Below are 28,000 nucleotides of genomic sequence, written 5' to 3' on the forward strand. Positions count from 1 at the left end.
ACCGGACTTACTTACCCTCCAGAGCTGGTTGTAGTTTCTGTTCTTATTAGAATGTCCGCAATTCCGTTTTTCCCCACTTTTAGGTGACCGAGGTGTGAGCAGGTGGAGGCGAGATGGCGCTGGTCACAGTGCAGCGGTCACCGACACCGAGCACTACCTCCAGCCCCTGTGTGTCGGTGAGTATCGGTCAAATGTTTTGACATCTGGCTCAAAGCTCTGTCACTATTGCCCCCCTCTTTTAATGCTGACTGGCCAACTTTGCGGTTCGTTAGCTTAGTTATGTCCGAACTCGATGGTAAATTCAGCATAATTTTACTGTAAACTCATAGTAATTTAGCTATATTCCATTAGCAGTTTACCGAAACTCATGAATCTGTGTACCTTGTAGTGGAATGTAAAGTTTTAAAGGTACAGAAGTCAATTCCTGTCATGTTAGCATCTCTTGTGCTACTTTGACCTTTGTTAAGGCGACTTAGCAAGAGTGACAGAAAGGAGCAAGGAGCTGCCCTGAAAGCAGGTTAGTGTGACAAGCCTGTCAGACCCTTCGTGGATGCTCTTATCTTATATTCCACGCCTCCATGATGCTGACACGCTGTGGGAATGGCTGCCATAGATAAAAATGCCATGTAAGCCTCTGTGGTCAGTGCTTTGCAACTTTGGATATTCTACGCTGGAGCCTATCCCAACTGTCTTTGGGCGAAAGGCGGGTTCACCCGATCGTCGTCATCATTTGCTCCAATCACATGTGGACCTGAGCAGCGATCAAACATGCACAGCAGCTGTCTAACCCATTGGTGGGCAAAATGCGGCCCACAGTCCACATTAGGCCTCCCAAGCGTCTTAATCCGGGCCACCAACATTTTCACATTGTTTTTTAAAACCTTTAATATCGAAACTGTAGCTGATAAGATGACTTGCAATGCTATTGTGGCACGCTTGAGTCACAAAAATAGTCAGATGCAATCTGTAGCTTGGACAAAAACGTGATCCAAACTACACAACATGTCAACACCCACGGTGTACAAAGTATTCTACATGCATTTTCACCCAATGTGGCCTGCAAGTTCAAATAGTTTGCCCATCCCTGGTCTAACCCATCAAAGGTGTCCCTGCATCGCTCACTCATGTCCTTACTTTTTTGGTTATATTGACCGAGATGTCATGTGATGATAATCTGTCAACATCTTTTATTTACGGTTGCCCAATATTCCCAATGAAAACAAAGGTAAACTACGTGCAATGTGTTGGAATATAAATGAAAGTGTACTATCGTCAAGTACTTTTTAATCTTATTAAGCCGATAAATATTGTGCCAAAGCAGCACGTCAACCTATAACCTTCATGATTCCTGCCTTCACCTTTTTAGTCCTGCTTTTTAAGCGCTTGGGCACGAAATATGTCTTCCAAATTATTGACCCACCCGGCTCACATTACTTGCATTCACCATAGCAGGGAGCAGCCACCCCCTGTGTGCAATAATCTGCCTAGCAGCTCGCTGAATTCCCTCTTCTCATTGGCTACGAGGCCACTCCCTAGACATGCACGCAGCGGGGGTAACCATAGAGATGAGGTTGTGCATCACACCCCGTTACTTACCATGTTATAGATACAGTATGCGGGATGCGGTGTATGTCGGGATATTGCAAAGGTGCATTTTGTTATGTTTGTCTTTGAGACCTGCCGAGGTGAGCCTTTTTATTTTGTCAGGTCGTTTTTCTTGAAGGGAGGTCGTGATGATGCTGATGCAGAGAGCATCACTCACAGGCTGGCAGCTGTATCATCTGTAACATCTGTGGTATTGAACCAGAGACCATTGGATGAAAATTCCATTCTCAAAGCCAACTGCCCCTTTTAACTCTTGCACCATCATTTAACAGTATTCAATTGCAGCCCAAATTCCGTTTGGCCACTGTGTCCACTAGGACAGATTGATGCCAAAGAGAAACTTCCTGAGTTTTTGAAGGGATTAGGAAAGGGATTAAAATGTTTGTGTATGTTGTGGACTGGTTGCAGTGGTGGGGGAGGATGATTGCATTTTTTTTTTTGGGAGGGGGAGGCGGAATAGCAAAGAATGGTGGACACGGACAGTCAATTTGAGCTTTAAGGCTTCTGCCTATTCTGAGCAGAGTGCCAGATGTCAAAGATGAAGTCGAATTTTTGCTTTTGAAATGCAGTGGAAGCTCGGTTTTTAGGTCTATGAAAACTGTTTCTCATTGGAAACAATTGGAAAAATGATACAATCAAGGAAAGATTGAACATTTTTAGTTTTATTATAGAAAACAAATGGAAAAGCATATAAATGATGGTGCAAAATCATTTACATTGATTAAAGACTTGAAGGCGAGGAGAGAACGACACAGAAGACACCTCCATATTTTGTTATGGATTATTTTGTTATGGATTTATTTGTATCAATTAAAAAATGTTTCTCACTTCATGTTTGGCTCCACGGTGGGTGATTTTGCAGCCGTGATTAAAAAAAATAAAAAAAATAAAGATGAGATTTGTGGTGTATCTGTGGTAGTTAGCAAAGAACTACAGAGTCAACCGACAGATCTGGAGAGCATTTATTTCCAATTCCGGTTTCCAGTTGGGAGTGTGCTAACAGACACGTTTTATAGTAAATACCCGTTACAAACACAGTTGGATTCATGCAGTGTGTTAATAACACAACAAGACTGAGTCACCAACGTGTTACTGGATGCTGGCATGATATAAACTATGCATTGCAAGATTTGTTTGTGATCCAAAATTAATGCATACTCAGAGTAGTCCATCCACATCTTATTAAAGGGGACACATTATGCTAATTTTTGGACCCTTTGTGTTGCTCCTATAGAGCAGCTACACTCAATAACCCGCAGAGAAAACATTTTTAGAGTTTCCAGAATCTGTACCTATTCCAGCTATTCTATTTCCTTTGATTTGTGCTTCCTGCCAAAACAGTCTGTTTTAATTTATTCCACCCAAGTCCCGCCTCCATGCCCACTTCGCTGTGATTGGTCACACACCCAAAGTGCTTGCTCAGTATGAACCATATAAGGACGTCCGCCCCTTTGTGACATCACAAAGCAGGCAGTTTTACCACGCCTTTTGAAACCGAGTGTTTTGACCCATCCAAAACTCCTTTCTGGGCTCACTTACAAATTTGCAAACCTCATTATTTGAAACTTTGGCATGGTTTAACACGAGAATATAACATTTTAACTACATTTATAGGTCAGAAATGTGTAAAAAAGCACAATAGGTCCCCTTTAATACCACAAGAGTCACACACAATATTGTATAATGACCAAAACAATGTATATACAATAACTGGGGCGAGACTTTTTGTCAAACTCAATCAAACGCCAAGGTTCCATTGTACGGTTAACCTGAGTCTGCCTCAGAATGTGAAACCAACAGCCATTCTAGTCTGCGTCAGACACTTTGTTCTCTGATGTACTGATGATGTCCTTGATTACTTCTCTAGGAGTCAGGCAGTGGTGAGGACGACTGTCGCTCCCAGCCCAGAAGGTAAGACCACATTCTGTTTCGTCTCTCTCACACACACACTCAAGTCATTCCCCTGACATCTGTTCTTCTCTGGAGGTTGCAGGTTGAGATTTAGGCCACTAGGGGGAGATTGCATATCAATATTCTGACAGTTGCAACTGCACTTTCATTCTTGATATAAATTGTTTTTTTTTTTAGTTCTTCCCACTTTGATCACTAAACGTCTTGTATAATGAATAATAATAGTTATTATTATTATTGGTAATTATTAACAATTATTACTGAATGATTTAATTGTATTATTAATAAGAATTATTAATGATAAAAACCTTATAATAATAATAATAAGTAATAAAAATATATGATATATATAAAAATATATTTTAAAAATATATTAAAATATATATATATAATTAAATTAAAAAAATATATAAAAATATATATAAAAAATAATAAAAATAAAAAAATAATAAAAACCTTTTGACATGGTGAATCTGGACATACTGTATATTATTGGCACAGCTGGGATGTGACTGCTTTGAATGAGATAACGCTTTCTTTACACATTTTGTGTGTATGTTTATTCTTCTCATTCTAACACCCCTTAGACTAAAAGGGAAATTAAGCCGAAATCTTGCAAGATATGTTGACATCACGCATGACGTCATGTGTGACAGTAGTCCATCTTTCAAAATGTCTCACAAGAAAAAGTTCACATGCCCTGAGTCAGTGCTTTGGTCTGATGAAAAGAGGCTTTCCGCAACATGTAGCGTGGCGAAATATTTTTCACGCAACATTTTGCTGGACTTTGGAAAGATTCTGATCTCGGGGACATTCATCTTAAGAGATCCCATGGTAGTTATTTTTTATAGCTCATTAAAAAAAAACACAGTTTCTTTTCTACACCATAACAACTAACAATTGATGTCTTTGTGAGCATTGTCGTCAGTGTTTGACCAGGAGGATTTGAGCTTAATGCACATGATGGTTGTGGTAGAAAGGATGAATGGCCCTTTGAAGTTTGCATCTTTTGCATGTATCAGGATAATAACAACTCATTCTTCAGTGTTTGGCCAATGGCCTCAACACGAACATGAACAGACAATAGGTGGTAGAAAGTCAAACATAAAGGCGCACATTGTGTGTACAATGTGTCTATGGAAATAGCAGCGCACAGCCATGAAATGGAGCCTGCATATATTTTAGTTTTACGTCATAATATCCATCACACTTCAATACAACATATGCCTGTTATTGCCTGTGTAACCACTTCATTGTCAAAGATTGTTTCATCTCTTCAGGGGGCTGTAGACGTCTCATACGCTCGCTTCTCTACACTCTTTTACACAATTTAAGGCCTTTGTTGGCGATCCCACACACGTTACATAAATCTCATCTGCGTCATTTCCGTATTCTTCTTCACACCCTGGCATGAACTCCGGTAGCGGTTCCTTCTCAGATATCATCCGTGCATGTTTTGGACTCATTCATACCCTCATGAGCCTCATAAGTCCTCCGTGACCTTGCCTTGTAAAATGTCAGGTTATGAAAATATAACGTAGCCCACTGAATGAGTCATTGTATTGATTTTGGTTCACTAAAATGTAGCTACACTTGTTGGAATCACATTTTCAGTGTGGATGTTTTTGGGTGTCCAAGTAACCTTCACACTTTATTATCATGCCAGTCATAATAAATGATGTAAAAAAAAAAAACATATTGGCCTCTGAATGGGCAGTTGGGTGGGGCGGTCAAAGTCTTCAACGCTCCACTCATTTACACACTGGGTTTATTGTTACACGGCACAAACTTAAACAAAGCTATTATATTTGTGAGGTCATTTTTAACAGCATGATGAAGCCTGTTAGTCACAGCATGGAACATCTTAAAGGGTGTCTCTCTTTCTTTGGTGAGGAGAAACTTAAAATTCATTCATTTTCTATACCGCTTATCCTCACGAGGGTCGAGGTCATGCTGGAGCCTATCCCAGCTGTCTTTGGGCAAGAGGTGGGGTACACCCTGGTCTGGTCACCAGCCAATCATAGGACACATATAGACAAACAACCATTCACACTCACATTCATACCTATGGAGTCGCCAATTAACCTAGCATGTTTTTGGAACGTGGGAGGAAACCGGAGTACCTGGAGAAAAATCCACTCACGCACCGGCAGAACATACAAACTCCACACAGAGTACCAATAATCCACGAGTGAAATTTCTGCAACTCAGTGACATCATGCCTATGAACTTTTAACACATCCCACGTATGGTCCACATTATATGTTAGGTAATACATGAAAACAGTGACAGCTGGTGAAATTATACCCACTCACATGCGTGCTAACATATTCCCGGCAGTGTCATTATGGTCCTCTTTCACCATTTGGTTCACATCTTGCCATTTGTTCAGCATTGCTACACACACTAACATGGGGTGCAGCCAGCGGCCTTTTTGAATGACCTCTAAATGTGTATTACATAAGACAATTAACTTTGTGCTCCCCACCCTACATATGGATCCAACTAGAAGTGTTAAGAAGAGGCCACTCAAACTCATGCATTTCATATTTCTTTGTATTTTTTCTCCATCACTAATCTGCACCACACACAACATTAAAAGTAGCTATAATGACATTCAACTACAAAAAGGAAATTTCCCAGTCATTTAAACAACATAACTAAGATAAGAGACTCACACGTTTGCATTGGTGGTGGCTGTTGTCTTAACGTTCTTGACACCTAGAGGCCAGCGTTGAATACTACTCCACTGCTGCTGTTTACGGTTAAGGAGACACTCACAATGTACTTCAATCGCTTTATTAACAAGCAGAGAACAAATAGGCAGGCAACTTTCACACAGGAGCTGCTGTCGGTCACTCACTCAATACTCTACTAACCTGCTGTTAGCACTCAACTAACAGTCTCTCTAACTCTAGCCAGCTGATGTCACAGATATCACTTCCCAGGACTCACTCCTTAAAGCCGCACACAACAAGTCACAGATACTCTATTACACTTCATATCACATATTTGGAATGCCTTATAGTTGTGTTTTCGTTCATTTTTCATCATTTTTATGCCTGAAAATGATTAATTTAGGCCATGAATATGTGTGATTTGCTTAAACAGGCGTATCTGCATGTATGGTAACTGACATTTATGATGACAATGTGTTCGATTTAGCTGTAACAACTTTCTGAACACATAACCTGCCATTCGTCACACATGAAATACTTATAGGTATCATGCCCCCAAGTGTCAGTATCAGATACTGGCACGCGGGGGCATGATACTGGGCCCGATACCAGAAAAACCATGTGATGATCTTATTATCACATACTATTTAATCATGAGCTTATCATCACGCACTATTTAATCAAAAGACCATTTTGTTTCCAGAAAATTTTCGGTTTATTACATGTATTATATCTAAACAGTGTAAACACAATAATTGCAAAAATATTTCAACAATAATATTTTATCAACAGTCTTATCTTATCAATGTCTGACAATTACAGTTCCATTAATCAAGTTTGGGTTTTTTAGTGACTGGAGAAGCACTAGGAATATTTATAGTGTGTGTTCACGCTCGTACGCTGTTCTCTGATTGGTTGTTTCACGGGCACGATACCAGAGCAGCGCGCTCTGAGTGGACAGCTACGGGGGCTGATACTGGACATGGTTAAACTCTATATTTTATCAGTATCACTGCCCTGGGCTTTGACACAGTATCATTTCGGCCTTTTCCCGTACCATTCATGGGCGGTTTCTAGGGTACAGGGCCAATTAATACTGTAGTATGTGATAAAATCTGATATGTTCAGCATTGTAAACCCCATGCAAAGTTTGCAGGGTACTTAGAAAGTATGCCGTCCAAAGACTTATTTTGCCCCCCCCCAAAAACAATTACAAGGAGCTTAATTTTGCCAACAGTTTGTTTGGTCTAAACAAGCACTGTTCCAGAGTGTAAAGTTCCTCTGATGGAAAAAAGGGGCTTAAGTCTTTTGGCTGCAACCTCAGCTCATCTTTGACCTCCGTATGTCTGTTCCTGTTGCTCAGATTGCTGTTGTGTAACATTTCCACAGTTCGGCATCACAACATCACAGCACCAGCCCTCTCATGTTACCAGCCCCGCAATCCAGGTTCCCACCAAGTTCCAGCTCAATTGACCACGCTAAACAGAACCTCATGACTAAAGCATTAGAGCAGCTGTTTGGGTGGTGTGCAAACATGAGAAAGCAAACCTGCATTGTGATGCAACGGTTGTTCATCGGAAGGTGAGACACAGTGGGGTGTGGTGTGACGGCAGCAGCGCAGGTGTTGGTGTGTTTGTGATGTAATCGGTTTGGCGATGAGCAGGACACACGTCCAGTCCAGGGTTGAATATCAACATTGATCATGACTTGTCATGAGAACACAAGATTAAAATTTGTCGTAAAGTTTGTTGTTTTTATTGGTGATGTTTACCTTTTTTGTAATGAAATGATAATGGTTAGAGCTCTGCAGGAGGTTCAGGTCTTCATTGTTTGTACTGGACTGCCTATGATCATCATAGACTCACTGGATAAATAATCTATTACATGCACAGTGAACATGTGAGCAAATACACAACTTCCAAAAGCCACAGCTTTTTTTTTTTAAACATTTCATAACAAAGTCTAGCAGAACTAATGCATAAAATGCTGGAATCTCATAAACAAATATCAAGTTCAGAAAGATGATGTAACATTCGCATTGAGAGACCTGAATTACACAATTGAGTTAAAAAGTGTGTAAGCCAGAGGGATTGTTGGCTGAGTGGAAACAGATGAGGCTTGCATGCATGCCACGATGTGATTTGATTTGCTTTGTTTTATTTAAAAAACGACAATTCAAACTAAAATAAAATTCAATTCTGAACTATTTCATTATACTAACTGTTGAACTATAGATTATATTACAAGTGGCTATTTTAACATAAACATCATAATCCTTTAATCGGGAAAAACAACAATTCATCCATCCATTTTCTGTGCCACTTGTCCTCACTAGGGTTGCGGTACGCTGGAATCTAGCTCAGCTTGTCTATTCGGGCGAGAGGCGGGGTTTATGCTGGACTGGTCACCAGCCAATTGCAGGGTAAAAAATAACAATCGAGGATGAATTAATTATTGCTATATGATTTTATTTATATATATGATTTTATATTGATCATCTACATCTTATTAAAGGGGACCTATGATGCTAATTTTTGGACCCTTTGTATTGCTCCTATAGAGTAGCTACACTTAATAACCCGCAGAGAAAACTTTTTAAAAGTTTCCAGAATCTGCACCTATTCCAGCTGTATTTCCTTTGATTTGTGCTTCCTGCCAGAACGGTCTGTTTTAATTTATTCCACCCACGGCCTACCTCCATGCCCACTTTGCTGTGATTGGTCACACACCCAAAGTGCTTGCTAAGTATGAACCATATAAGGAAGTCCGCCCCTCTGTGACATCACAAAGGGGCAGTTTTACCACGCCTTTTGAAACCAAGCATTTTGAGCCATCCCAAACTCTTTTCAGGGCTCACTTCCAAATTTGTAAACCTCATTATTTGAAACTTTGGCATGGTTTAACACGAAAATACAATATTCCAACTACATTTATAGGTCAGAAAAGTGGGAAAAGCACAATAGGTCCCCTTTATTACCACAAGAGTCACACGCAATATTGTATAATAACCAAAACAATGTATGTAACAATGGGGCAAATATTTTTGTCAAACTCACACAAACGGCAAGGTTCCATTGTACGGTTAACCTGAGTCTACCTATGTCAGAATAAAACTGACATAGATGTATGCTAGTTCTTATAGCTGTCACGTTATTCTTTAAGCGAATGGTTGTCAATCTTTTTGTGTCGCAACCCTCCAGAAGAACATTCGTTAGTGTTCACAACCACCCACCCACACCATATGCAAAGCAATCATGTTGACTTTTTTCACCACCAGATATACAACTTCATATAAAGCGGCCAGGGCTTTAGCACGGACTGTATTGTGGTGATTCACTCGCCACTGTTTTTTGGCATCGGTTTTTGCTCCCTCCATCAAAAGTCTTCTTTTCCATCACCTGCATTTTTCGTGGACATAAACCACACGGGCACATAATTTGACTCTACAAACTACCCAACCTCTCACCTAAAGTCAGTTGGGATATGCTCCAGCATAGCCCTGCAACCCCAGTGAGGACAAGTGGCATAGAAAATTGATGGATGGATGGATGGATGGATGGATGGACAGACTTACCTGCCAAGACAAGTTCATGTACATCTCTAATTGAGTCACATTCCATTGCAGCAGTCAGCCGAGTGTGGATGACTCCTGCGCCCTCTTTCACATGTGGTTTGTTCCTTATGTAACACAAGCACAAGATTTTGTTATGGAGAGGATACAAATCATCTCAGGGGCACACCAAAAGCTCCATCCAGCAAATGCTTCTATTTCATTAACTTGTAACAAGCAGTTCACTTGTTGAACCTGCAGGACCTCAATACAAGCATCAGAATTCTCAGAACAAGATTTTCATCACACAGTTGTCAACAAGACTGTCTGTGTTTTGTTTTTTTTTCTCTTGGCACAAAGAACTAGATCGCTTTCTGTTCTGGTTATTGTGTGTAGCTGCTCTATAGGAGCCCACAACTTCAATACAAAGGGCTGAAAAATGAGCATAATTGCTCCCCTTTAAGTTACGTGATGTCTGTGAACCCAACCCCTCATCGCTCATAATAACACGATTTAAAGTGCGATTCAAATGTTCTACTACTATTAAATAGACTTGTGTTATCTGTGACATATAGTCGTGTGTGTGTGTGTGTGTGTGTGTGTGTGTGTGTGTGTGTGTGTGTGTGTGTGTGTGTGTGTGTGTGTGTGTGTGTGTGTGGTGTATTTGAGCTTGATTGACATATTCAGTTCATTTGGAGCTCTTACAAATATACTTCATCATTTATCTTTGTATTAATTAAATACAGTAAGAAATTGGCATATTTCTGACATAGTCACCCAAGGTGATTAATCATGATTAATTAGTTAGAAATCTGTGTTCGATCTGATAAAAATTTGTTTTTTAGAATATTTCTTATTTATCTTTTAATATTTATCTTTGTATCAATTAAATACAGTAAGAAATTGGCATATTTCTGACATAGTCACCCAAGGTGATTAATCATGATTAATTAGTTAGAAATCTGTGTTCGATCTGATAATTTGTTTTTTAGAATATTTCATATTTATCTTTTAATATTTATCTTTGTATTAATTAAATACAGTAAGAAATTGGCATATATCTGACATAGTCACCCAAGGTGATTAATCATGATTAATTAGTTAGAAATCTGTGTTTGATCTGATAAAAAATGTTTTTTTAGAATATTTCTTGCTCATGACAAAACAGATACAGGCTTAACAAGGCAGGAACACGTCAGGAACACGTCAGGAACACAAGTATGTCATAAGATTTTACTTGTATTATTTTGAGTCTGAATTTATTTATGTTCTACAGTGTGTCTGTATTAGTTAAGAACCTGTGAGTAATAATCAAGATACAGTAATTACAAGTGTAAGTCCATTGTTACATTGACAAAAAACTGATAAATCATTGTGTTTTCTTTTGTTTTTGTTTTTTTTAGTCACACAAATACAACAACAACAAAAATCACAAGTCTTGTGAGCACCTCAACAGTTTGTATTTTTGCGGTCAGTAGGGTCCCAAGTCCATGCATGTTGCACTTCGATAGTATTGTTATTAATAACACATCATGTTGGGACTTGACAGTCATACACTAGAGCAAGCAAATAAACAGAAACACACTTCCAGGCAGAGAGGACCATATAAACAGCTGGGTCAGCTGCCTGTGCAATGTCTGGCCAGATAGTTGACCCGCAGCTAGTGTTCATGTTGTGGGGCGTCTTGCATTGCTGTGGTTGCTCCTCCCTCAAACTCTCATTGGCTCCTCCGCTGTAGTCCAGCCTACTTTGTGAAGTCATTGGTTCCCCGTCTTGTTGTCCCGCCCTCCTCTATCATTGGCTCTCTTGGTTGGCCTCAAAGCACGTGCTCCTAATTCCCCCCCTCTAATGACTGGAAGTGAGTTGCACCAGTTCAGTACTGTACTAACCGGCGACTGTCCGTAGCCTAGCGGAGCACAGGCGTGTGGGAGCGCAGTTAAAAGTTTCGCCTTGTACGGAGAGCACCTGCTGTATCTCAAACTTCATTCCCTGCTTGGTTGTCCACTCACCCGCCGACATGACCCTCGGCGCGGTGTCCGACAGCTCGTCGGCGGTCAGCTTCTGCTCATGCTGCGGAGCGAAGATGGTGCCTTACTTCAGCGACGACGCGGTGGTGTCCAATAATCAAATAAACCAACTGTGAGTGTTTTTTTTTATATCAGTGACAACGTTGGGAATGTGTGTTTTTTTCTATATATTTTAAGTGATCATGTGGTAATACACGGAACTTATATGGCATGTTTGGGGATTGAAGCAGATACTCATCTAGGAGTTTTGCAATATAAATGCTGGATGTACTTCCTGGTGATGCAGCAGCCAGGATCTTACACATCGTCACAGCCACCATGACTCATTTTACATTTACACTGGTCCACACATGCTGCATTGTTGCATTGATGTCAGATGATCTGTCGAATGCTACTGGGGCATGTTTGCCCATGATAGGGCATGTTTTCATTGTAGATAGGTTGCTAGGACCAGGATTACATTCTGTCTAAGTTGGTGATTGGAGCAGGAATTGAAGAATGTCATTATTTCTCTTTTGTACAACAAGAATGCATTCAGTGATTTCTCAGGACATATTGGCAATTATAATTAATTGTCAATTTTTGGAAAACAGCTGTAGTATCTGTTGAGATGGCTGATTAGTTGATGTGTTTCAGTATCTCGGCCCTCCATGGTAGTTTTACACCCCTTCTGTATGGTAATGTGTTTGAAGGAGATGGTCCATTTGTTTCTAATGACATTATTCAGCAGTAAATCATGATTTATTTTAAGTTTATTGTGCATTCTGAGGATATCCAATGCAAGTGCTGATCTCAGATTAGATTTAATTTGTTGTTTTACATGAGTTTTCCTTTGATGACACCAGATCTGTTCTGTCTTTTGCATGCAGTTCTGGTATTGCATCTCATTAGATGGTCACAATGTACCAAATTAAGGCAATAATTTATTGTGCTTTGTCCTCTATAAAAGTTTAAAGGTTGACTTCTATTATAAAAGGAAGGAAATCAGGGGTAGAAATCAACTTCACCCACTTTTGCAATAAATCAGTTCATGTTGCTGCACTGTCTGTGTTTGGTTGTGTGGTGTTTCATAACATTTTCGTGCAGTCAGCAGTTGGCAGAGCTCTGCGTGAGAAAAGGCCTTCTGTCATCTGTTTGGGGAAGTTGAGGGCAGCCTCAGTCTTGGTTGCATTGTTTTTTTTCACAGCTTTTACGTATGAACCTGCTCAGAGGTTATTGTTGAAATGAACTTCTACACCACAGTGTGTCATATATAGTACTGTACATATTGTTATATATTTTCGGAGTTGGAGAAGATAATTCGTCACAGCATGGAAAAACTATGTTTATGTGTGTGTATATATAGCGCCAAGTGCGTGCATAGCACTTATAAATGTGCTTGTTTGTTTGTCTGCATGCCTGCGTCTCCTCCAAGTCGTAATGTTAACCAGGGTTTGGCTCAGTAATTACAAGGATGGATGCTGTCACTTGGACTAAGTGCTACTAAAAGTCGGGTAAAACACACACTGGTAATACAGGTGAATCCCTCTCTTCCGCTTTCCAAAAAAAAAAAAAACACAGAGTGACACACACAGGTGTTTAAATCGTAGGGAGAAAAGGCTCAGTGTAATCATCACCACCTATTATTATATGCTTACTTTTATAGATGCTTGCCATGTATCTAAAATCTATGTAACAATATAGGTGAGAAAATGTTACCTTTTGTTAGCATGGCTGCCGTAATCTGTTGCCATTTTTGGCGTAAATGATAGCAGGATGCAGATTAACTAATTTACATTCAGCCTCTATCATCGATATCAATTGCCAAATTTCCACAGATGTTTTTATCTGTCAGATTTGATCTAAATTACAACACGTAATCTGATTCCCTGCCCTCTCAGAATAGTTTTGCATGTCTTGCCAAGTATGTGAAGTTCACCTAACGTGGTCATAACCGTGGCTGGTGTACTTGGGTTTGAATGGAAGGCTGTCTCCTCCAAACCTGACACCGTACTTGCACAAAAGTGTCTGAATACCTGGGTATTACACTTGTACTTGTTGCTTTCTGTCCCTCTTTTTGGGGCGTGCATTTGTGTAGGCAGCGTTGGACAGTCTTTGTTCATGTTCATCCCAAAGTACTTTGTTGGGGATGTTTCTTTCACACCGAACTCATCCATCCATACGGTCCTTTATGGACCTTGCATTGTGCACTGAGGTACTGATGGGATCCCTTCCCGAATGGTTCGCAAGTTGAAGGCATAGAAAATTGTCCCAAATTTATTGATGAGATGAAAATGAAACATTAAGCTGGAATTGTCAATCATTTAAAGGCATCAATAGCAGTTGCTCATAGTCTACAGTATCTTTAGTGTGACCTAGTTTGCAACTTTCCCCTTATCAGTCTGTTTTGTGCACTGGCTGCCCCCATCTGCTCCTTCCCGTATGTGCCTGCTCAACAGTCCAAGGAGAAGTACAGTATATGGCATTAGTGTGGAACACATGGGTAGTGTAGCGTGAGACTAAAAAAGTTTTTTTCCCGGCACTCTCAGATGCCTCCAGTTTGCCAAGTGTCACGAACTTGACTCTCCCTCTGCTTGCGACAGATTTTTTCCACAGCGGCCCCTTTTAAGCAGCAAGGCTTAACATACACCTATGGCCGTGGTCTTTCCCACGGGGTGCATGCAGTTTCGGGCCTTAACTAAGCCCGGCTCGCATTGAGCACAGCCCTATATTTATCCCACTTTCCTCCTCAGAGTGACTAATATGGGCACAGACTGGTTGGGGGGGGCGCACCTATTTATCTGGCCCACCATGTGGAGTGGCCCTTACATAGTGATGATTGTGTCTCTGACTGATGCCCTAACAAGTGCCTACTATTCTGCCAATGTCCTGTAAGTGTCTGAAATCCAAAAAGATGATCCACCCTACTCCACTCTTTTTATCTCATCAATACATACAATACAATACAATCAATACAATATCAATACAGCACAATTTGTAGTTAATTTCTCATTTAATATTTATTCACATTGGTTAGCATCAAATCCACTTATACTGATTATCTTGTGATTCTGCAGTACCTGTGAGTGAAATATGCATACCGGTAAGTGAGACATACCTACATGAAAAATTATGTTCATCAGCTACTGCACTGCACTGAATGGGTGCTAAGAGCCTTAGACTCCACACAATTACTCATTTGCATGTACGAGAGCACACCCAGGCAACCCTGCTGAACGTCTGCAGCTTGCTGCCTCGTCGTCAAGAACGAACAAGATTGTACAGTAAGGTGACTGAATGCCATCTATCAATAGCTGACACTTTTAAAAGACCAGTCTATTTTTAGCTACGGGAGCCGAGTCCTTTACATACAACTCCTCAACCTCTCCCAACTCTCAGGTTTAGATTCCACATTCTCTCTTGTTAGTGAGCAGGTTTGAATGATCGCCTGCACGCACGTGCCCGGCCTTCCATTTATGACAGCCTGTTAGTGTTATCTTACTTATGACGGTGTACAGTAGCACTGCTATACAAGGTCATTGCTGTGTGAATGCATGCACAGAGGGACATGATATGGCAGCTACTGAAGAGATGACCAGGTCATCAAAGTAGGACAAGACGTTGCGGGAGGAACGCATAGAAGAGGATGTGCTGAAGGGGGAGTGAAAGGAAACAGCCGGGTCAAGAGTAGATGGGTTATGGGAAATGAGCGCTGTACATGGATGTCGCTTTTTGTTGTTCTTTCTTTTCCCTCCTATCAGTTCAACGTGATCGTATGTTGCACATAGAAGCAAAACTCAGGAAGGAGGCCGAATGGCTGCAGGGATGAAGAGATTAAGTTACAGAGCAAAAGGGGAGACGACGGGTGTACCTAAAAGTCCGATTGCTAAAGTTGAGAACCGCGGACACTTGGGTTCACAGAGTTTAGTGTCATCACAAAGCAACATCCGTTAGAGTGAAAAACTGTTGTAAGGAGCACACCTTCAGAACATTTGCATCTTTTGTTGACACTTTAGTGGTCTTGAGTGTTAGTGTGTGTGTTATCAGTTATTCATATTAGTTTTTAGCCCCATAGGCTATAAAACTACACATAGTTGAACCCAGTAAAACAGGTTCACCGACTCCTGGGATCGCCGTACTCGCTACATGTTTACTTTGTAACCATCATACTCATCCACTACATTACGCTTACATAAAATTGTGCTTCTACAAATAAATACAGCTATAGAGGAAATGGCTAAAACAACATAACAAAAATATTAGACCTTGCAGTACTCAATACAGCTGCAATAATACAAACATCCTTGAACATTTTTAAAGGGTAACTCTTGTATTGATTCCTAATTTGAGTGTATATATATTTTTTCTTTGTTTTATTTTAAAGTTGACAATTTGAACACTAAGTGGACCGGGTCTAGTTGTGAGCATTATGTACTGTATCCTTCTCTGCTTTTATCCTGACCAGAGAACCAAAACAAATGTGAACACGCATCTTGCAGAGCTGTGCGTGATCCATCTCCCATGGGTTTTCAAAGTGCTCTTACAAATCTTGGGTCACATGATTATATGCAAGTGCAGTGCTTTTTTAGTTTTTATTTTTTTTTTTTTGCTTGCTGCACAAAGCCTATTTCCCACCTGAATACTAAACAATCAGAGGTCAGTGTCACCAACTTAAGGGTAATGACATGCTAGTGCCGTGAATGTAGGTCTTTCAGCCATTCCCACATGACCCCTAGGTTAATGTGTCACTGTGCGTCTTTAAAAGAAACACTTCACACTAACGTGCTACAGCGGCAGAATACCTACCCCGAGTGTTTGGTCACCACTTGAAACAATGACGTGGCTTTTATAATGTGTCCTGCTCTCAATGCAGTGACTTCAGTCATGCTTCATAAGATTAAGTGTTCTAAAGGGGAACAGAACCTCAGCTTTGGTTCAGAGATTTGGGTGATGGCCAGCTCTTATCTCTACTAAAACATTGTGGAGGAGGAGGGCAGGCTCTATCTTCCCTCACAGCACCCTCAGTCCCCTCCCGATTCCCCCATCCCTCTTTGCTGGCAGCTGCTACAGTGAATGCGTTCAGTGTGTAATCCAGCTGTGTGGAGGAGCAGAGAACATTGTGTTCTGAATTCACATTTGGGCTTGTTTTTGGATTTTTTTTTTTTTTTGCTTGCTTCGCTCTGGATGTTCTGATTTGGGGAGGCCCCCTGCAAGGCCAGCTTGAAGGGAGCATTGTGATAATGACATCATATAGTCACCATTCAACTTATACAGTACATTGAAAGGCCTAAATATCTAATTAGGGGCGCATTCTTGAATTTCGGATGGATTTTGAAACTTAAAAAAGTTTAAATTTTAACTTTGCATTGTTTCATGCAGTCGTTTTAAGTCTGCTCTCACAGCCAACAAACATCAAACCTGTAAAGTTAGTGAAGAGATAAGACGTACATAAGATTCATTATAAATCATATTGATTATCCTATCATGAAATGTCATGTTTATTATAAAATATAAAAAAATAATACATTAAATATGATGATATATTAATGAATTAAATGTGTATTTTTGTCTTTCTTATAGTATTAGCGAGAGCTTCCTTACAGTAAAAGGTGCAGCCCTTTTCCTGCCAAGAGGAAACGCTACCCCTCGTGTCAGCCAGCGCAGGAACAAGCACACAGGTAAAAATAAAAATAATAAGAAATAATATCTTTAGGGACTTTTGTGAAACACATAATGTAATTACAGAAGACTTACAAAAAGAAAAGTTTGGTTTAATGCAGACACTTTGCTGTGCACTCCAAACCTAAATACTGTACGTCCTGGTGGACATGGATAGCTGTTTGGGCTGATTTCTAAAAATGGCACTATATTTTTAAACATTGGTTGGACTGGCTTTTCTTTGTCTCGCATGTATTCGGAGCCGGGCGAAAGAGAAACAATGTAGCCGAAACTTTCCCCAGGCCAAATGACACAGTATCTTTGGTTCTAATGTTAACGTTGAGCTGCCAAGAATGTCAGTGTTCCTAAAAGAACCTCTAACTAAATGACGATGATCTTTGCTAGGGGATCTCCAGAAACATCTCCAAACTATGTTCACTGTGCTGCGGCCGGAAGACACAATCCGACTGGTGAGTAATGACGAGACGCCGCGATGCATTGGCCTGCAATACCTGACATGCGGGCTCCGGGGGCCTCATGCAGCATACGTGAACATAAAACATATTTTGACAGGATTACATTAAAGTGTCAAACAAAAAAAGTGACTTTTTTTAATTTTCTTTTGCCTCCTGTTTTGTGTGTTAGGCTGTACGTCTGGAGAGCACTTACCCTCAGGTAACCCACTACATGGTGGTGGTCTCCACCAATGGTCGACAGGACACAGAGGAGAGCATTGTGCTTGGCATGGACTTCTTTTCCTCTGACAGGTCAGTACCACGGCAGTAGTGGATCATCCGTCCTTGGGTAATTACGGCCCATTTGATATACACGTAAAAAAACATAGTACACATGGTATTCTGAAAACCACAAATCATCAAACATGATGATAATACAGTACATACTGTATGTGAAACCAGTGTATATGGTTCTGATATTAACATTTTGGATGTGCCTATCAGCTGTTGTACAGTGGGTCTGGTTCTACCTCTGTGGAGTGACACTCTGATCCACTTGGATGGAGATGGGTATGTCCCATGTTTGCCCTCACATTTAGCTGTGAGTTGTTTTCCATTTCTGACTGGTCCCACTTTCCCTTTCAGAGGTTTTAGCGTATCAACTGTGAATCGAGTTCATGTTTTCAAGCCAGTATCAGTTCAAGCAATGTGGTAAGCATGCGTTCATTCTTTATTCCTCGTAATTACTCGCATATCTGAGGGTCTTTTGTGCATACTTAAGAAAATTGTATACAGATGTACTTTGTTATTGACCTGCAGACTTTTGTCACTTGTTTTCCTGATCTGATCTCTGTAAATGATCTTAATTCCAGAACTTTCTTTCTCTGTGGTTTCATTGTGCCCTTTCTTTGTTTTTGTGTTTCTATGAAACCTCCATCTGCCTTCATTGTGTCGTTTTAATCACAAGTTCTTTTCTGCACTTCTTCCACTCTCTTTTTTCCACCTGCTGCTCTCTCTGGCTCGCTTATTCAACACGTCTTGCCTTGTAAGATGTTATGTAACGGCTGTTTTAAGAACCACCATCGTGATCGCCAAACTTTTTATTTTGTTTGCCCGCGACAGGTCAGCTCTCCAGTCGCTCCACAAAGCATGCGAGGTGGCCCGGTGCCACAATTACTACCCAGGCAGTCTGTTCCTGACGTGGGTCAGCTACTATCAGAGCAGGATCTCCTCCAACCAGTTCTGCATCAACGAGTGGAACGCGATGCAGGATGTTGAGTCCCACCGTGCCAATTCACCTGTTCTCTTCACAGACTTGTGAGTAGGAGAAGCGCACGTTCATGGAATAGTGTCATTCCATTCCATTACTGTTACTTTCTATCATCTGGAACTTGGTTGTAGTTATTATTATTACATGGGGATACATTGGTTTCGTAATCGGCCTTCCACCGTGGATAGTTTTTGTGGCTTTGTATTATTTGTAACAGTTTGTAGCAGTTATTTGAGCTGACATTGAAACTGTTGTCTTATATAATATATGTAAATGGTCATGGTTTTATTTCATTTGAACATGCATCATATTCCAATTGAGTGCATCCCATAATAAGTTCCCAGTTCCACATGTCCAAAAAAGAGTAGGAAGAAGCAAAGCTTATTAAATCCTACCCCTCCATCTGGTACTTTTACAATCAGTAACTGTTACATTTGTTCACTTCCTGCTTTCCATAATACAGTTGAAGTTTTTTGGTTGACAACAAGATAGCAATATCTTATTATAAATTCTGCGGCCACAAAGTTTGCCTAGATTTTATGTCTGGGCATCCGAAACATTAACAACTGAAACGATCAGAAACTCAAGTTTATTACTGTAGGGAGTTTGCAGTGGTGTGTAGAACTGCGCTGCATCATACTGACATTTCTATCTTGACACATCTCATATGCCAAATGATAACCCGGGGTGTACCTTGTGTTGTGGCATGCACATTGCACACACATACCTGCATCACACACAGTGAATGTTCTGAAAAGTACAACCGCAAGGTTTACAACACTCGGAAAACCACAGAGAGCACACGCCGACTCAAGTGCATAAACTGCCACGTGAGCTTAAACGCGTGCTTGTAGACCACGCTTTATGACAAAGTTGTCAACATTGCCATATGGAAGCATTGGACATAGCGGCAACGGCCCTGATGGATTTATGGCCTTACTCATACCGGGGAAATTCCCTTCTCTTCTGCTTAGTCACGCGCCTTGCTACATATTTAGAGTGTGTGTGTGTTTCTCACTTACACACACATCGGAGAACCTGCGTCCGAAATAAGCGCGGCTTTATTTGGCATGATTTGGGGGGAAAAAGGCACACAGGTATAGCGACACAAGACAGACAGAGGCAGGTGGAACCCAAATAGTAGCGGAATGATTTAAATAGATCTCTCCTCCGCTGCCGATGCACGCACTCAATACAACTATAAACACGTGGCAGGATAAAGTTTTCGCAAAATAAATAACATGCCTCCTTCCTGGGTACACAAACGTGTCACACTTTCCCAGAAGAAGGTGTGTTTGTGTTGAAGTGCACTCAAGGTGGCCACCCACATTTTATGAGCACCAAATACACACACACACACACACATTGGTGTGTATTTATCTTAAAGCGCAAGGTGACCCAGCCAGTGTGTGATGACACAGAAGCAAATCAGTTTAACCACTCATGAAAGGTTCTAATGACACAAATTCTTATATTGTTTTAATACACGGCATTTCTAGTAATGTAAATCATAACAGAATAGAATTCCCATTTTAAGTTGCTTGTCATCGTACATTTAAAAAAAAAAAAAAAAGACATTTTCAGTGAGCTTCTTGGCCGTAGCGGTTTGGCCCTCCGGCTAGCTGCAGGCATGCCAAGACCTGTAGAAGGTTGGAATCATGGCTGGATGCGGTGTCTTTGTTGGCCAGGGTGAATAGCGTCTCTCAAGCCTGAGGAGTCACCATGCCGGGGTCAAGAAAAAGAACTTACAAATAACTCTACTGTACTCTCTTCAGTTTGGCACACTGCTTCAGGTAGAATGGATTTATTGGCGTGCAGTGGAACATTAACATATTGTATGATAGTCATTAGGCTACTTTGAATACTCAGATGATGTAAATGAGGTCTAAAATGACAGGACAACAGGAATGTTCTACAAGGGAACTTTGTTGTGGAGGGTCATCCATACGCCACTCTCAGATTTTCTCTTCCCACTCCAGTTTTGAACAATCACACAAAGCGGTGATTCTATTGTGGAAAACAGTAACTCATTGGCACGCGCATGATTCACAGAAGAAAAAATAATAAATGCCCTAACCAGGAAGTCAAGGCACTTAAGATAAAGAGAGGTTGTATGTCTGTTATTTTTTTATGACTGTGTGTTTTTCTGTTCAGACCCACAGAGCGGGAGCGCACGGAGAGACTGATCAAGATGCGCCTCAGAGAGATCATGATGCTAAAGGACTTGGAGAATGTTACCTGCAAGGAGGTGAGAAGCAAACATTCGGCATATGAGTACAGTAGCCCCTCGCCACTTTGCAGATCAAACTGCCTTTATTTGTCAAAGAATACGCATATTAAAGTAAATTTGACATTTTCAGGCATTCATAAGATTGATTCACAGATTCTGTGACTGTTGTGTAGTATTTACATTAGTCACGAGGTGTCAGTAACATTGCTCTACTTTTCGGTGAGACACACAAGCACCAGACTTGATTCCCGGAACAGGATATTGTAACTATCTCCCAATAGGCAGTAACCAATGCCAAGCTAAAACTCAATGTCACTTATTGTCCGCCCACCACTCTGCTCCCCCAGGGAACACATTTATAGCAACACACATAAGCAAAGTCTTATTTATGTCTTAAATGGCTTTTTCCCCCTCTTATTATGTTTACTATATTGGGTTATACGCGTGTGCGTTAAACATTATATTTAGGTCGCAAAAATGTTTTCTATGCTGTAATTACTCAAATATTCAATTCATAAATAAGTTATTTAATAAGTAATTAATAAGTAATAATATAATAATAAAATTAATTATAATAAGTAATTTCAATTCAGAAATCTCTACGTGGAAATTCTGGAACCAGTTAACCGGGATAAACTGGTTACTGTAGTCACATTGGAGTGCAGTTATGAACAGTGAACTCTGATCTGGCTTGAGTTTGATTATTTTGGGGGGTAATTCGTAAATTCATGATATTTTTACCAATATTATTCATGTGATGGGAGCATGTAGTATCGCTGAATCTTCTGAGCGTTTTCACACAGAGGACTTGTCACAGCATGGGTGTTAAGGCCTGATGGCGATAGCTGCTTTCAAGCTCCATAAATAGTGTGACGACACGTCAGCAAGACCAAGACCAAAGGAGAGCATAAGCACAGTCCACAAAGACAGCAATGTTGGACAGTCACCATTTTGTATTTTTTTCCTTTTGGAATGTGGCTATATGTCGTATAAAGGTGACAAACATTACTTTTTAAACGTTTATTCTATTCAGGACTTTTTATGCCAAAAGTGCTATGCTGTGCTATACTTCAATGTTGACGGTTTAAAAAAAAATAACGTTACACGTTACAACAAGGTGGAATCACATTATACGTACGTATATACTGGTATGCTGTACTGTACTTCCTGGGTCATATGCCATACTTTGTATTCCCAGATTCGTACAGAGCTTGAGATGCAGATGGTGTGCAACCTGAGGGAGTTTAAAGAGTTCATAGACAACGAGATGATTGTCATTCTGGGACAAATGGACAGCCCCACTGAAATCTTTGAACATGTCTACCTGGTAAGAAGCTATTTGTTGTTCTTTCACTAAGCCTCGTGTCCTCTTATCTTCTAGTTAATGATTAGTTAGACCTAACTAAGTGTACAGCTGACAAAGTATACAAAAAAAACATATTGACTGGACGTATGTTGTCTTTAGGGCTCAGAGTGGAACGCCTCCAACCTAGAGGAGCTGCAGAACAGCGGGTAAGATTTTCCCAATTTTTCTGGAGTTTAAGTCACTCTTAAAGAGTAATACATTTGCATTCCAAAAATGACTGCTTGAAAAAAAATCACTTACTTTCTTTCTTCGGTCGTATCACTGCATGGCATCGCCTGTTGATTATGTATTTGATGAAGATGGCTGCCACTGTGGAACACATATCCACAGCCAATTTCTGTGTTTTTTTTTTCTTCATGACTGATTATCTGACTCTGGAGCAACTTATAGTCCAGAAAGTACAGTATGCATGTGATGGTGGGGATTTAATTATTAATTTTTATTGATTTTTTTTTTTCAACTGAATAATATATACAGTACGGTCTGTGCCAAGGCATGTGTTTATTCTCTGGGGAACACGATGCAACCAAGCACACTCCAATCAATCAATCAATCAATCGACACACTCCCTGTGGTGTTGCAGTGATGCGGGCAAGAGGAGGAATGAGCGGCCATCTTTTAACATCACAACATCCATGCTTTTCTTTCCCAAACATATTGTAGCTTTGATAATAATAATAATCCAGTTTACATTAAGCATCTGCCATGCAATATTTTATGATATTTTATGCAAGATCTCATAGTGTATAGACTGGTCATATATTTCATATTATCTTGCAAACTGTATTTGTTTATAACTTTTGATTTGTTAATACTTGGGTTGTTCATATTGTTTTTTATATTGTGTATTTTGTACTGCTTAACTGATTATATACTCTTGCTTCTTGCAATGCAAATTTCCCCTCTGAGGGATGAATAAAGTCTTATCTTATCTTATCTTATCTTATCTTGTCTGGTGTTCACTTAACTGGAAGTGAATTGATGCTGACATTTAAAGGTCAATATCCCATCTCTTCCGTAGAGTTCGCTACATCCTAAATGTGACCAGAGAGATAGACAACTTCTTCCCAGGAATGTTCGAGTACCACAACATCCGAGTGTACGACAAAGAGGCCACCAACCTGCTGGAGTACTGGAACGAAACCTACAAGTTCATCACCAAAGCCAAGTAGGCCTCGGCACACGGACACACACACACACTCCTGGTTTCACATTTCTGTCCGTACACACGACTGTTCTTTCTCTTAGGAAAGCCGGTGCCAAGTGTCTGGTTCACTGTAAGATGGGTGTGAGTCGCTCCGCCTCAACGGTGATAGCCTATGCGATGAAGGAGTATGGCTGGACGCTGGACGCCGCCTTTGAATATGTGAAAGAAAGAAGAGCTGTCACCAAACCAAACCCTTCATTCATGAAACAGCTGGAGGAGTATCAGGGAATTCTCCTTGCCAGGTGGGATTTTTATTGATGTTCCTGTATGTAAGCTTTACGTGCTCACAAGTATTACTTCTTTATGATTTATTTGTGCTCCGCAGCAAACAGAGGCATAATAAACTATGGCGCTCCCACTCAGACAGCGACCTGTCAGATCGACCGGAAGCACTGTGTAAATCCTCATCTCACTCCCTGGGACGCTCCGACTCCCAGAGCAACAACAATTCCTCTCCCTCATTGCATCACTTCCTGGGTGTGGCCGTGCTCCAAGCTCTAGTCGCCGACCCCGATGATGACGCTGCAAAATCCACCTCAGAACTCCGCACACGCTGCAACGGCGACTCGCCGTCGGGTTGCAAAGACATTGTCTTGTCACCCTCGCCGCCACCACAAGCAGAGGAAGGAGACGCCAACATGGCAGATTTGGTCATCACGGCGCCTCGTCCTCCACCCTCACTGCATATCCTCCCTCCAACACCTGAACCTCAGCGCGCTCAAAGGGGTCATGTGACCCCCGTGGCGAGCTCAGACAATAAACCGGTGGAACTGTTTCTTCGCTCCCCGGATCAGAGCAGCTCCGAAGATCTTTCTCCCATCACCGTGATGTCCAACGACTCCGATACATCCGAACCGTCGGCATCGGATACGCCCAGCGACAAGCCCAGCCCGCGCAGCCCTGTCAGCGACACCCATGTGACGACACCGCTTCCCACCGAGCACAGCGACGACAACAATAACCCCGATGACCTGCATGTGGCCGACACCATGGACGCACGCGGTGACGCCGACGGCTCGTCAAGCCACAGCTCGGACAACATTGACTTTTTCAGCGCCAGGGAAAAGTTTCTGGGTTTAGCCCAAGAGGACAGAACTCAGAGACTATCTGAGCAGAGGACCGCATCACTGGACGGCGATGAAGAGGAGGAGAGTGGACAAGGGACAAGTCAGGTAAAGAAATATCTGTTTTGGTTGGTGGTAGCGTGGACATCTCATTAGATGTATTGATTTTATATGAATATATATACATAAATACATAAAAAATTATTTAAAAAAATATATGTATAAAAAGAAAAAAAATTAAAATACAATTAAAAATACGATTAAAATTAAAAAAATAAAATAAATATAAAAATTACATTTTAAAATTAAAATAATAGCATCAAATTTATCTGTGGCGGGCCAAATGCACTATTGGTGGGCCACCACTACGGCAAGAGATCCAGGCCTATGCCGCTTATCCTCACTCAGGTTGTGGGGGTGTGCTGGAGTCATATATGTGTGTGTGTGTGTGTGTGTGTGTGTGTGTGTGTGTGTGTGTGTGTGTGTGTGTGTGTGTGTGTGTGTGTGTGTGTGTGTGTGTGTGTGTGTGTGTGTGTGTGTATATACACACCACCAGTCCAGGGTGTACCGCGCCTCTCACCCAAAGTCAGCTGGGATAGACTCCAGCACACCCCCACAACTCGAGTGAGGATAAGCGGCATAGGCCTGGATCTCTTGCCGTAGTGGTGGCCCACCAATAGTGCATTTGGCCTGCCACAGATAAATTTGATGCTATTATTTTAATTTTAAAATTAAATTTTAATGTTTTTATTTTTATTTTAATTTTAATCGTATTTTTTAATTGTATTTTTTTAATTTTCTTTTTGCTCATGAGGAGGGTCGCGTGGGTGCTGGAGCCTATCCCGAAGACAGCTGGGATAGGCTCCAGCACCCCCCGCGACCCTCGTGAGGAAAAAGCGGTAGAAAATGAATGAATGAATTTTCTTTTTCTTTTTTTTATTTATTTATTTTTTATTATTTTTTTAATGTATTTATTTAACACATTATAACGGGACTGTCTGTGTAGGTTTTTCTTCCAACTCCATACAGTTGATATCAGCCTGACTCGGCTTCAGTGTGTTTGTGTTATAACGCACACGCAAGCATGTGAGTTGCGTCTCTTGGTTGATTATGTAAATGAGGTGATGACATCATCTGCCTCCCACCGCTACATGTGCTGACAAAGCGTAAAATGTGGTTTTGGAGCACGAGAGTGACGTTGCCAACTGCTGGCTTGTCATGCATATTGCAGTATTTACACGTGGTACACTTGGCCTACTGTACATAAACACCAGACATTTCCCTTTTTTCTCCTCCCACAGTCTGAGGACGACGATGACAAGATCAGCCCCGAGCGTCCTCATCACCCTCACCACGACAACGCAATATCAGTTCGCAATATTGTCACCGAAATCGAAGCCATAAGCCACCCAGTTACTTCCGTAGCTTCTCCCGCTGGCTCTTCTTCATCACCCCCCCCTCTACCATCACATGGCCTTCAACTCGTGCGACCGGATCATCATGAGGAGGAGGAGGAGACGGGAGACACTCCTGTCTCGCACCTGCAGTCTCCATCCATGCTGCCGTGCGACTGGCCGGCAGGCTCTGTACGGCGTGCCACTGAGCAGCTGGAGCAGAAGCTGAGGCAGGAAATGAAGATGGCGGCGACGCAGCGCTCGCCACTGCCCTCGCCTTGCGCCGAACAGCCTCCTGTCAGAATACCCTCTCTAAACGTTGAAGAGCCGCCCCCTCGTGCTCCTCAGCACTCCACAGAAGAGGGGTCCACTCAGGGAGAGAGCACTGCTGAGTCCAAGGATGAAGAGGATGCAGGTTCAAGACCAGGCAACCTCCAAAACACTTCCTGTTCTCCTAACTCGTCTATCAGCCTAAGCCATATGAAACAGGAACCATCTCTAGATGCTTCAACCTGTACCCAAAGTCTGGATGGGGTCACAGTCCAGGAGTCTGACACCGACGAGACCAGCCAGGAACAAGACCAGGGGCGACCTCAAGAGCCGAGGTACCCCATGGACGTAGAGCTAACGCGTTGTAAAGTGGCATGCTCCGAAACGCCGCCCACAGTCCTGGACATGTTGCAGCGCTTGAGACAAGATGGGAAGAGCTTCCTGGAGCCGGTCGGATGGCGCCGAGCCATCGAGCTGGTGGCTCGCATCCGCCAGGCGGGCCTCACTCCACCTTCTCTCATGAAGAGGTCCGCCTCCTTGGCTAAACTGGACTGCTTAGAACTATCAGCCACTGACCTCAACGACCTGGACCTGAGTCAGCACAGCAGGACCACTTCAGCCCACTCCCACCACTCCTTCGCCACGTCTTCGTGTCACTGGGACAACACGTGGAAGAAGCAGAAAGTTCTGACCCGGAACGCCTTCACACAAACGCGCTCGTCCCGCGACCATTCGCCGCCGCCGCTGTCCATCTCTCACGCTCATCCGAGAGCGGAGAGGAGTCAGAAGGAGGAGCCAGACGGCGCGCCGGCCATGTCGTCGCGGCAGCAGGGGAGGGCTCATGCGTCGCGGCGTTCGAGGAAAGCGAGCGATAGAAAGCAGCGCGTCTCCACGCTGCTGTACAACACCATGTGACCTCACTAGCTTCCTGGACTGGAAGTGGACTCAGCACCACGCGTGCCAATGTCGATGTGTAGCAGGTGTGTGTTTGCATGGCAACTACTGGATGTGTTTCAACTGGATTGTCATGCACTCTTTTGAGTGTGTGTGTGTGTGTGTGTGTGTTATTTTGGGGGCTTTTTCTCAAAACATGCACTTTACTCTTTTCATATGTTCTTTTATTTGAACCACTCCGCAAGAATGTTTTGCACTGATGTCATAAACGGATGTCTTTAACTCAGATTTGAATTTAACCTGGTCAAAGCTGATGTTTGATACTTTTTTTATTTTATTTTATTTGGTGCTTTAGAAGTCAATAAATACCACCGGTTTGTTTTGACTTGCTTGTGCCTTCTGTTTCCTGTCCACACGCCCACTCGATCTTTACTGCCATCTG

The 28,000-nt window shown here is 41.8% G+C and overlaps 1 protein-coding gene across 2 annotated transcripts; it reads left to right on the forward strand.

The window, feature by feature from the left end:
* ssh2a (slingshot protein phosphatase 2a) lies at positions 1–27,943 on the forward strand. 2 transcript variants are annotated; one of them, XM_058080738.1, is made up of 15 exons: positions 1–176; positions 3,473–3,516; positions 17,331–17,428; positions 17,814–17,878; positions 18,054–18,175; positions 18,368–18,433; positions 18,509–18,574; positions 18,986–19,180; positions 21,288–21,381; positions 22,562–22,690; positions 22,829–22,875; positions 23,751–23,897; positions 23,978–24,178; positions 24,262–25,108; positions 26,302–27,943. In XM_058080738.1, exons 1-15 carry the CDS (start codon positions 114–116, stop codon positions 27,577–27,579), a joined length of 3,462 nt encoding a protein of 1,153 aa, XP_057936721.1. In that variant the 5' UTR covers positions 1–113; the 3' UTR covers positions 27,580–27,943. The 2 variants fall into 2 exon arrangements, with proteins under 2 accessions (XP_057936721.1, XP_057936720.1); XM_058080737.1 differs by lacking the exons at positions 1–176; positions 3,473–3,516 and adding an exon at positions 11,578–11,883.
* Positions 27,944–28,000: the final 57 nt, after the last annotated feature.

This window comes from Doryrhamphus excisus, chromosome 8 (assembly GCF_030265055.1).
Source record: "Doryrhamphus excisus isolate RoL2022-K1 chromosome 8, RoL_Dexc_1.0, whole genome shotgun sequence".
NCBI lineage: Eukaryota > Metazoa > Chordata > Actinopteri > Syngnathiformes > Syngnathidae > Doryrhamphus > Doryrhamphus excisus.

Excerpts from the sequence above, each read along its gene's own strand:
- ssh2a (XM_058080737.1), top strand. The coding sequence starts at position 11,762 with ATGACCCTCGGCGCGGTGTCCGACAGCTCGTCGGCGGTCAGCTTCTGC. Across the intron at positions 17,429-17,813 it reads GCGCAGGAACAAGCACACAG|GGGATCTCCAGAAACATCTC; the intron begins GTAAAAATAAAA and ends GATCTTTGCTAG. Across the intron at positions 17,879-18,053 it reads CGGAAGACACAATCCGACTG|GCTGTACGTCTGGAGAGCAC; the intron begins GTGAGTAATGAC and ends TTTGTGTGTTAG.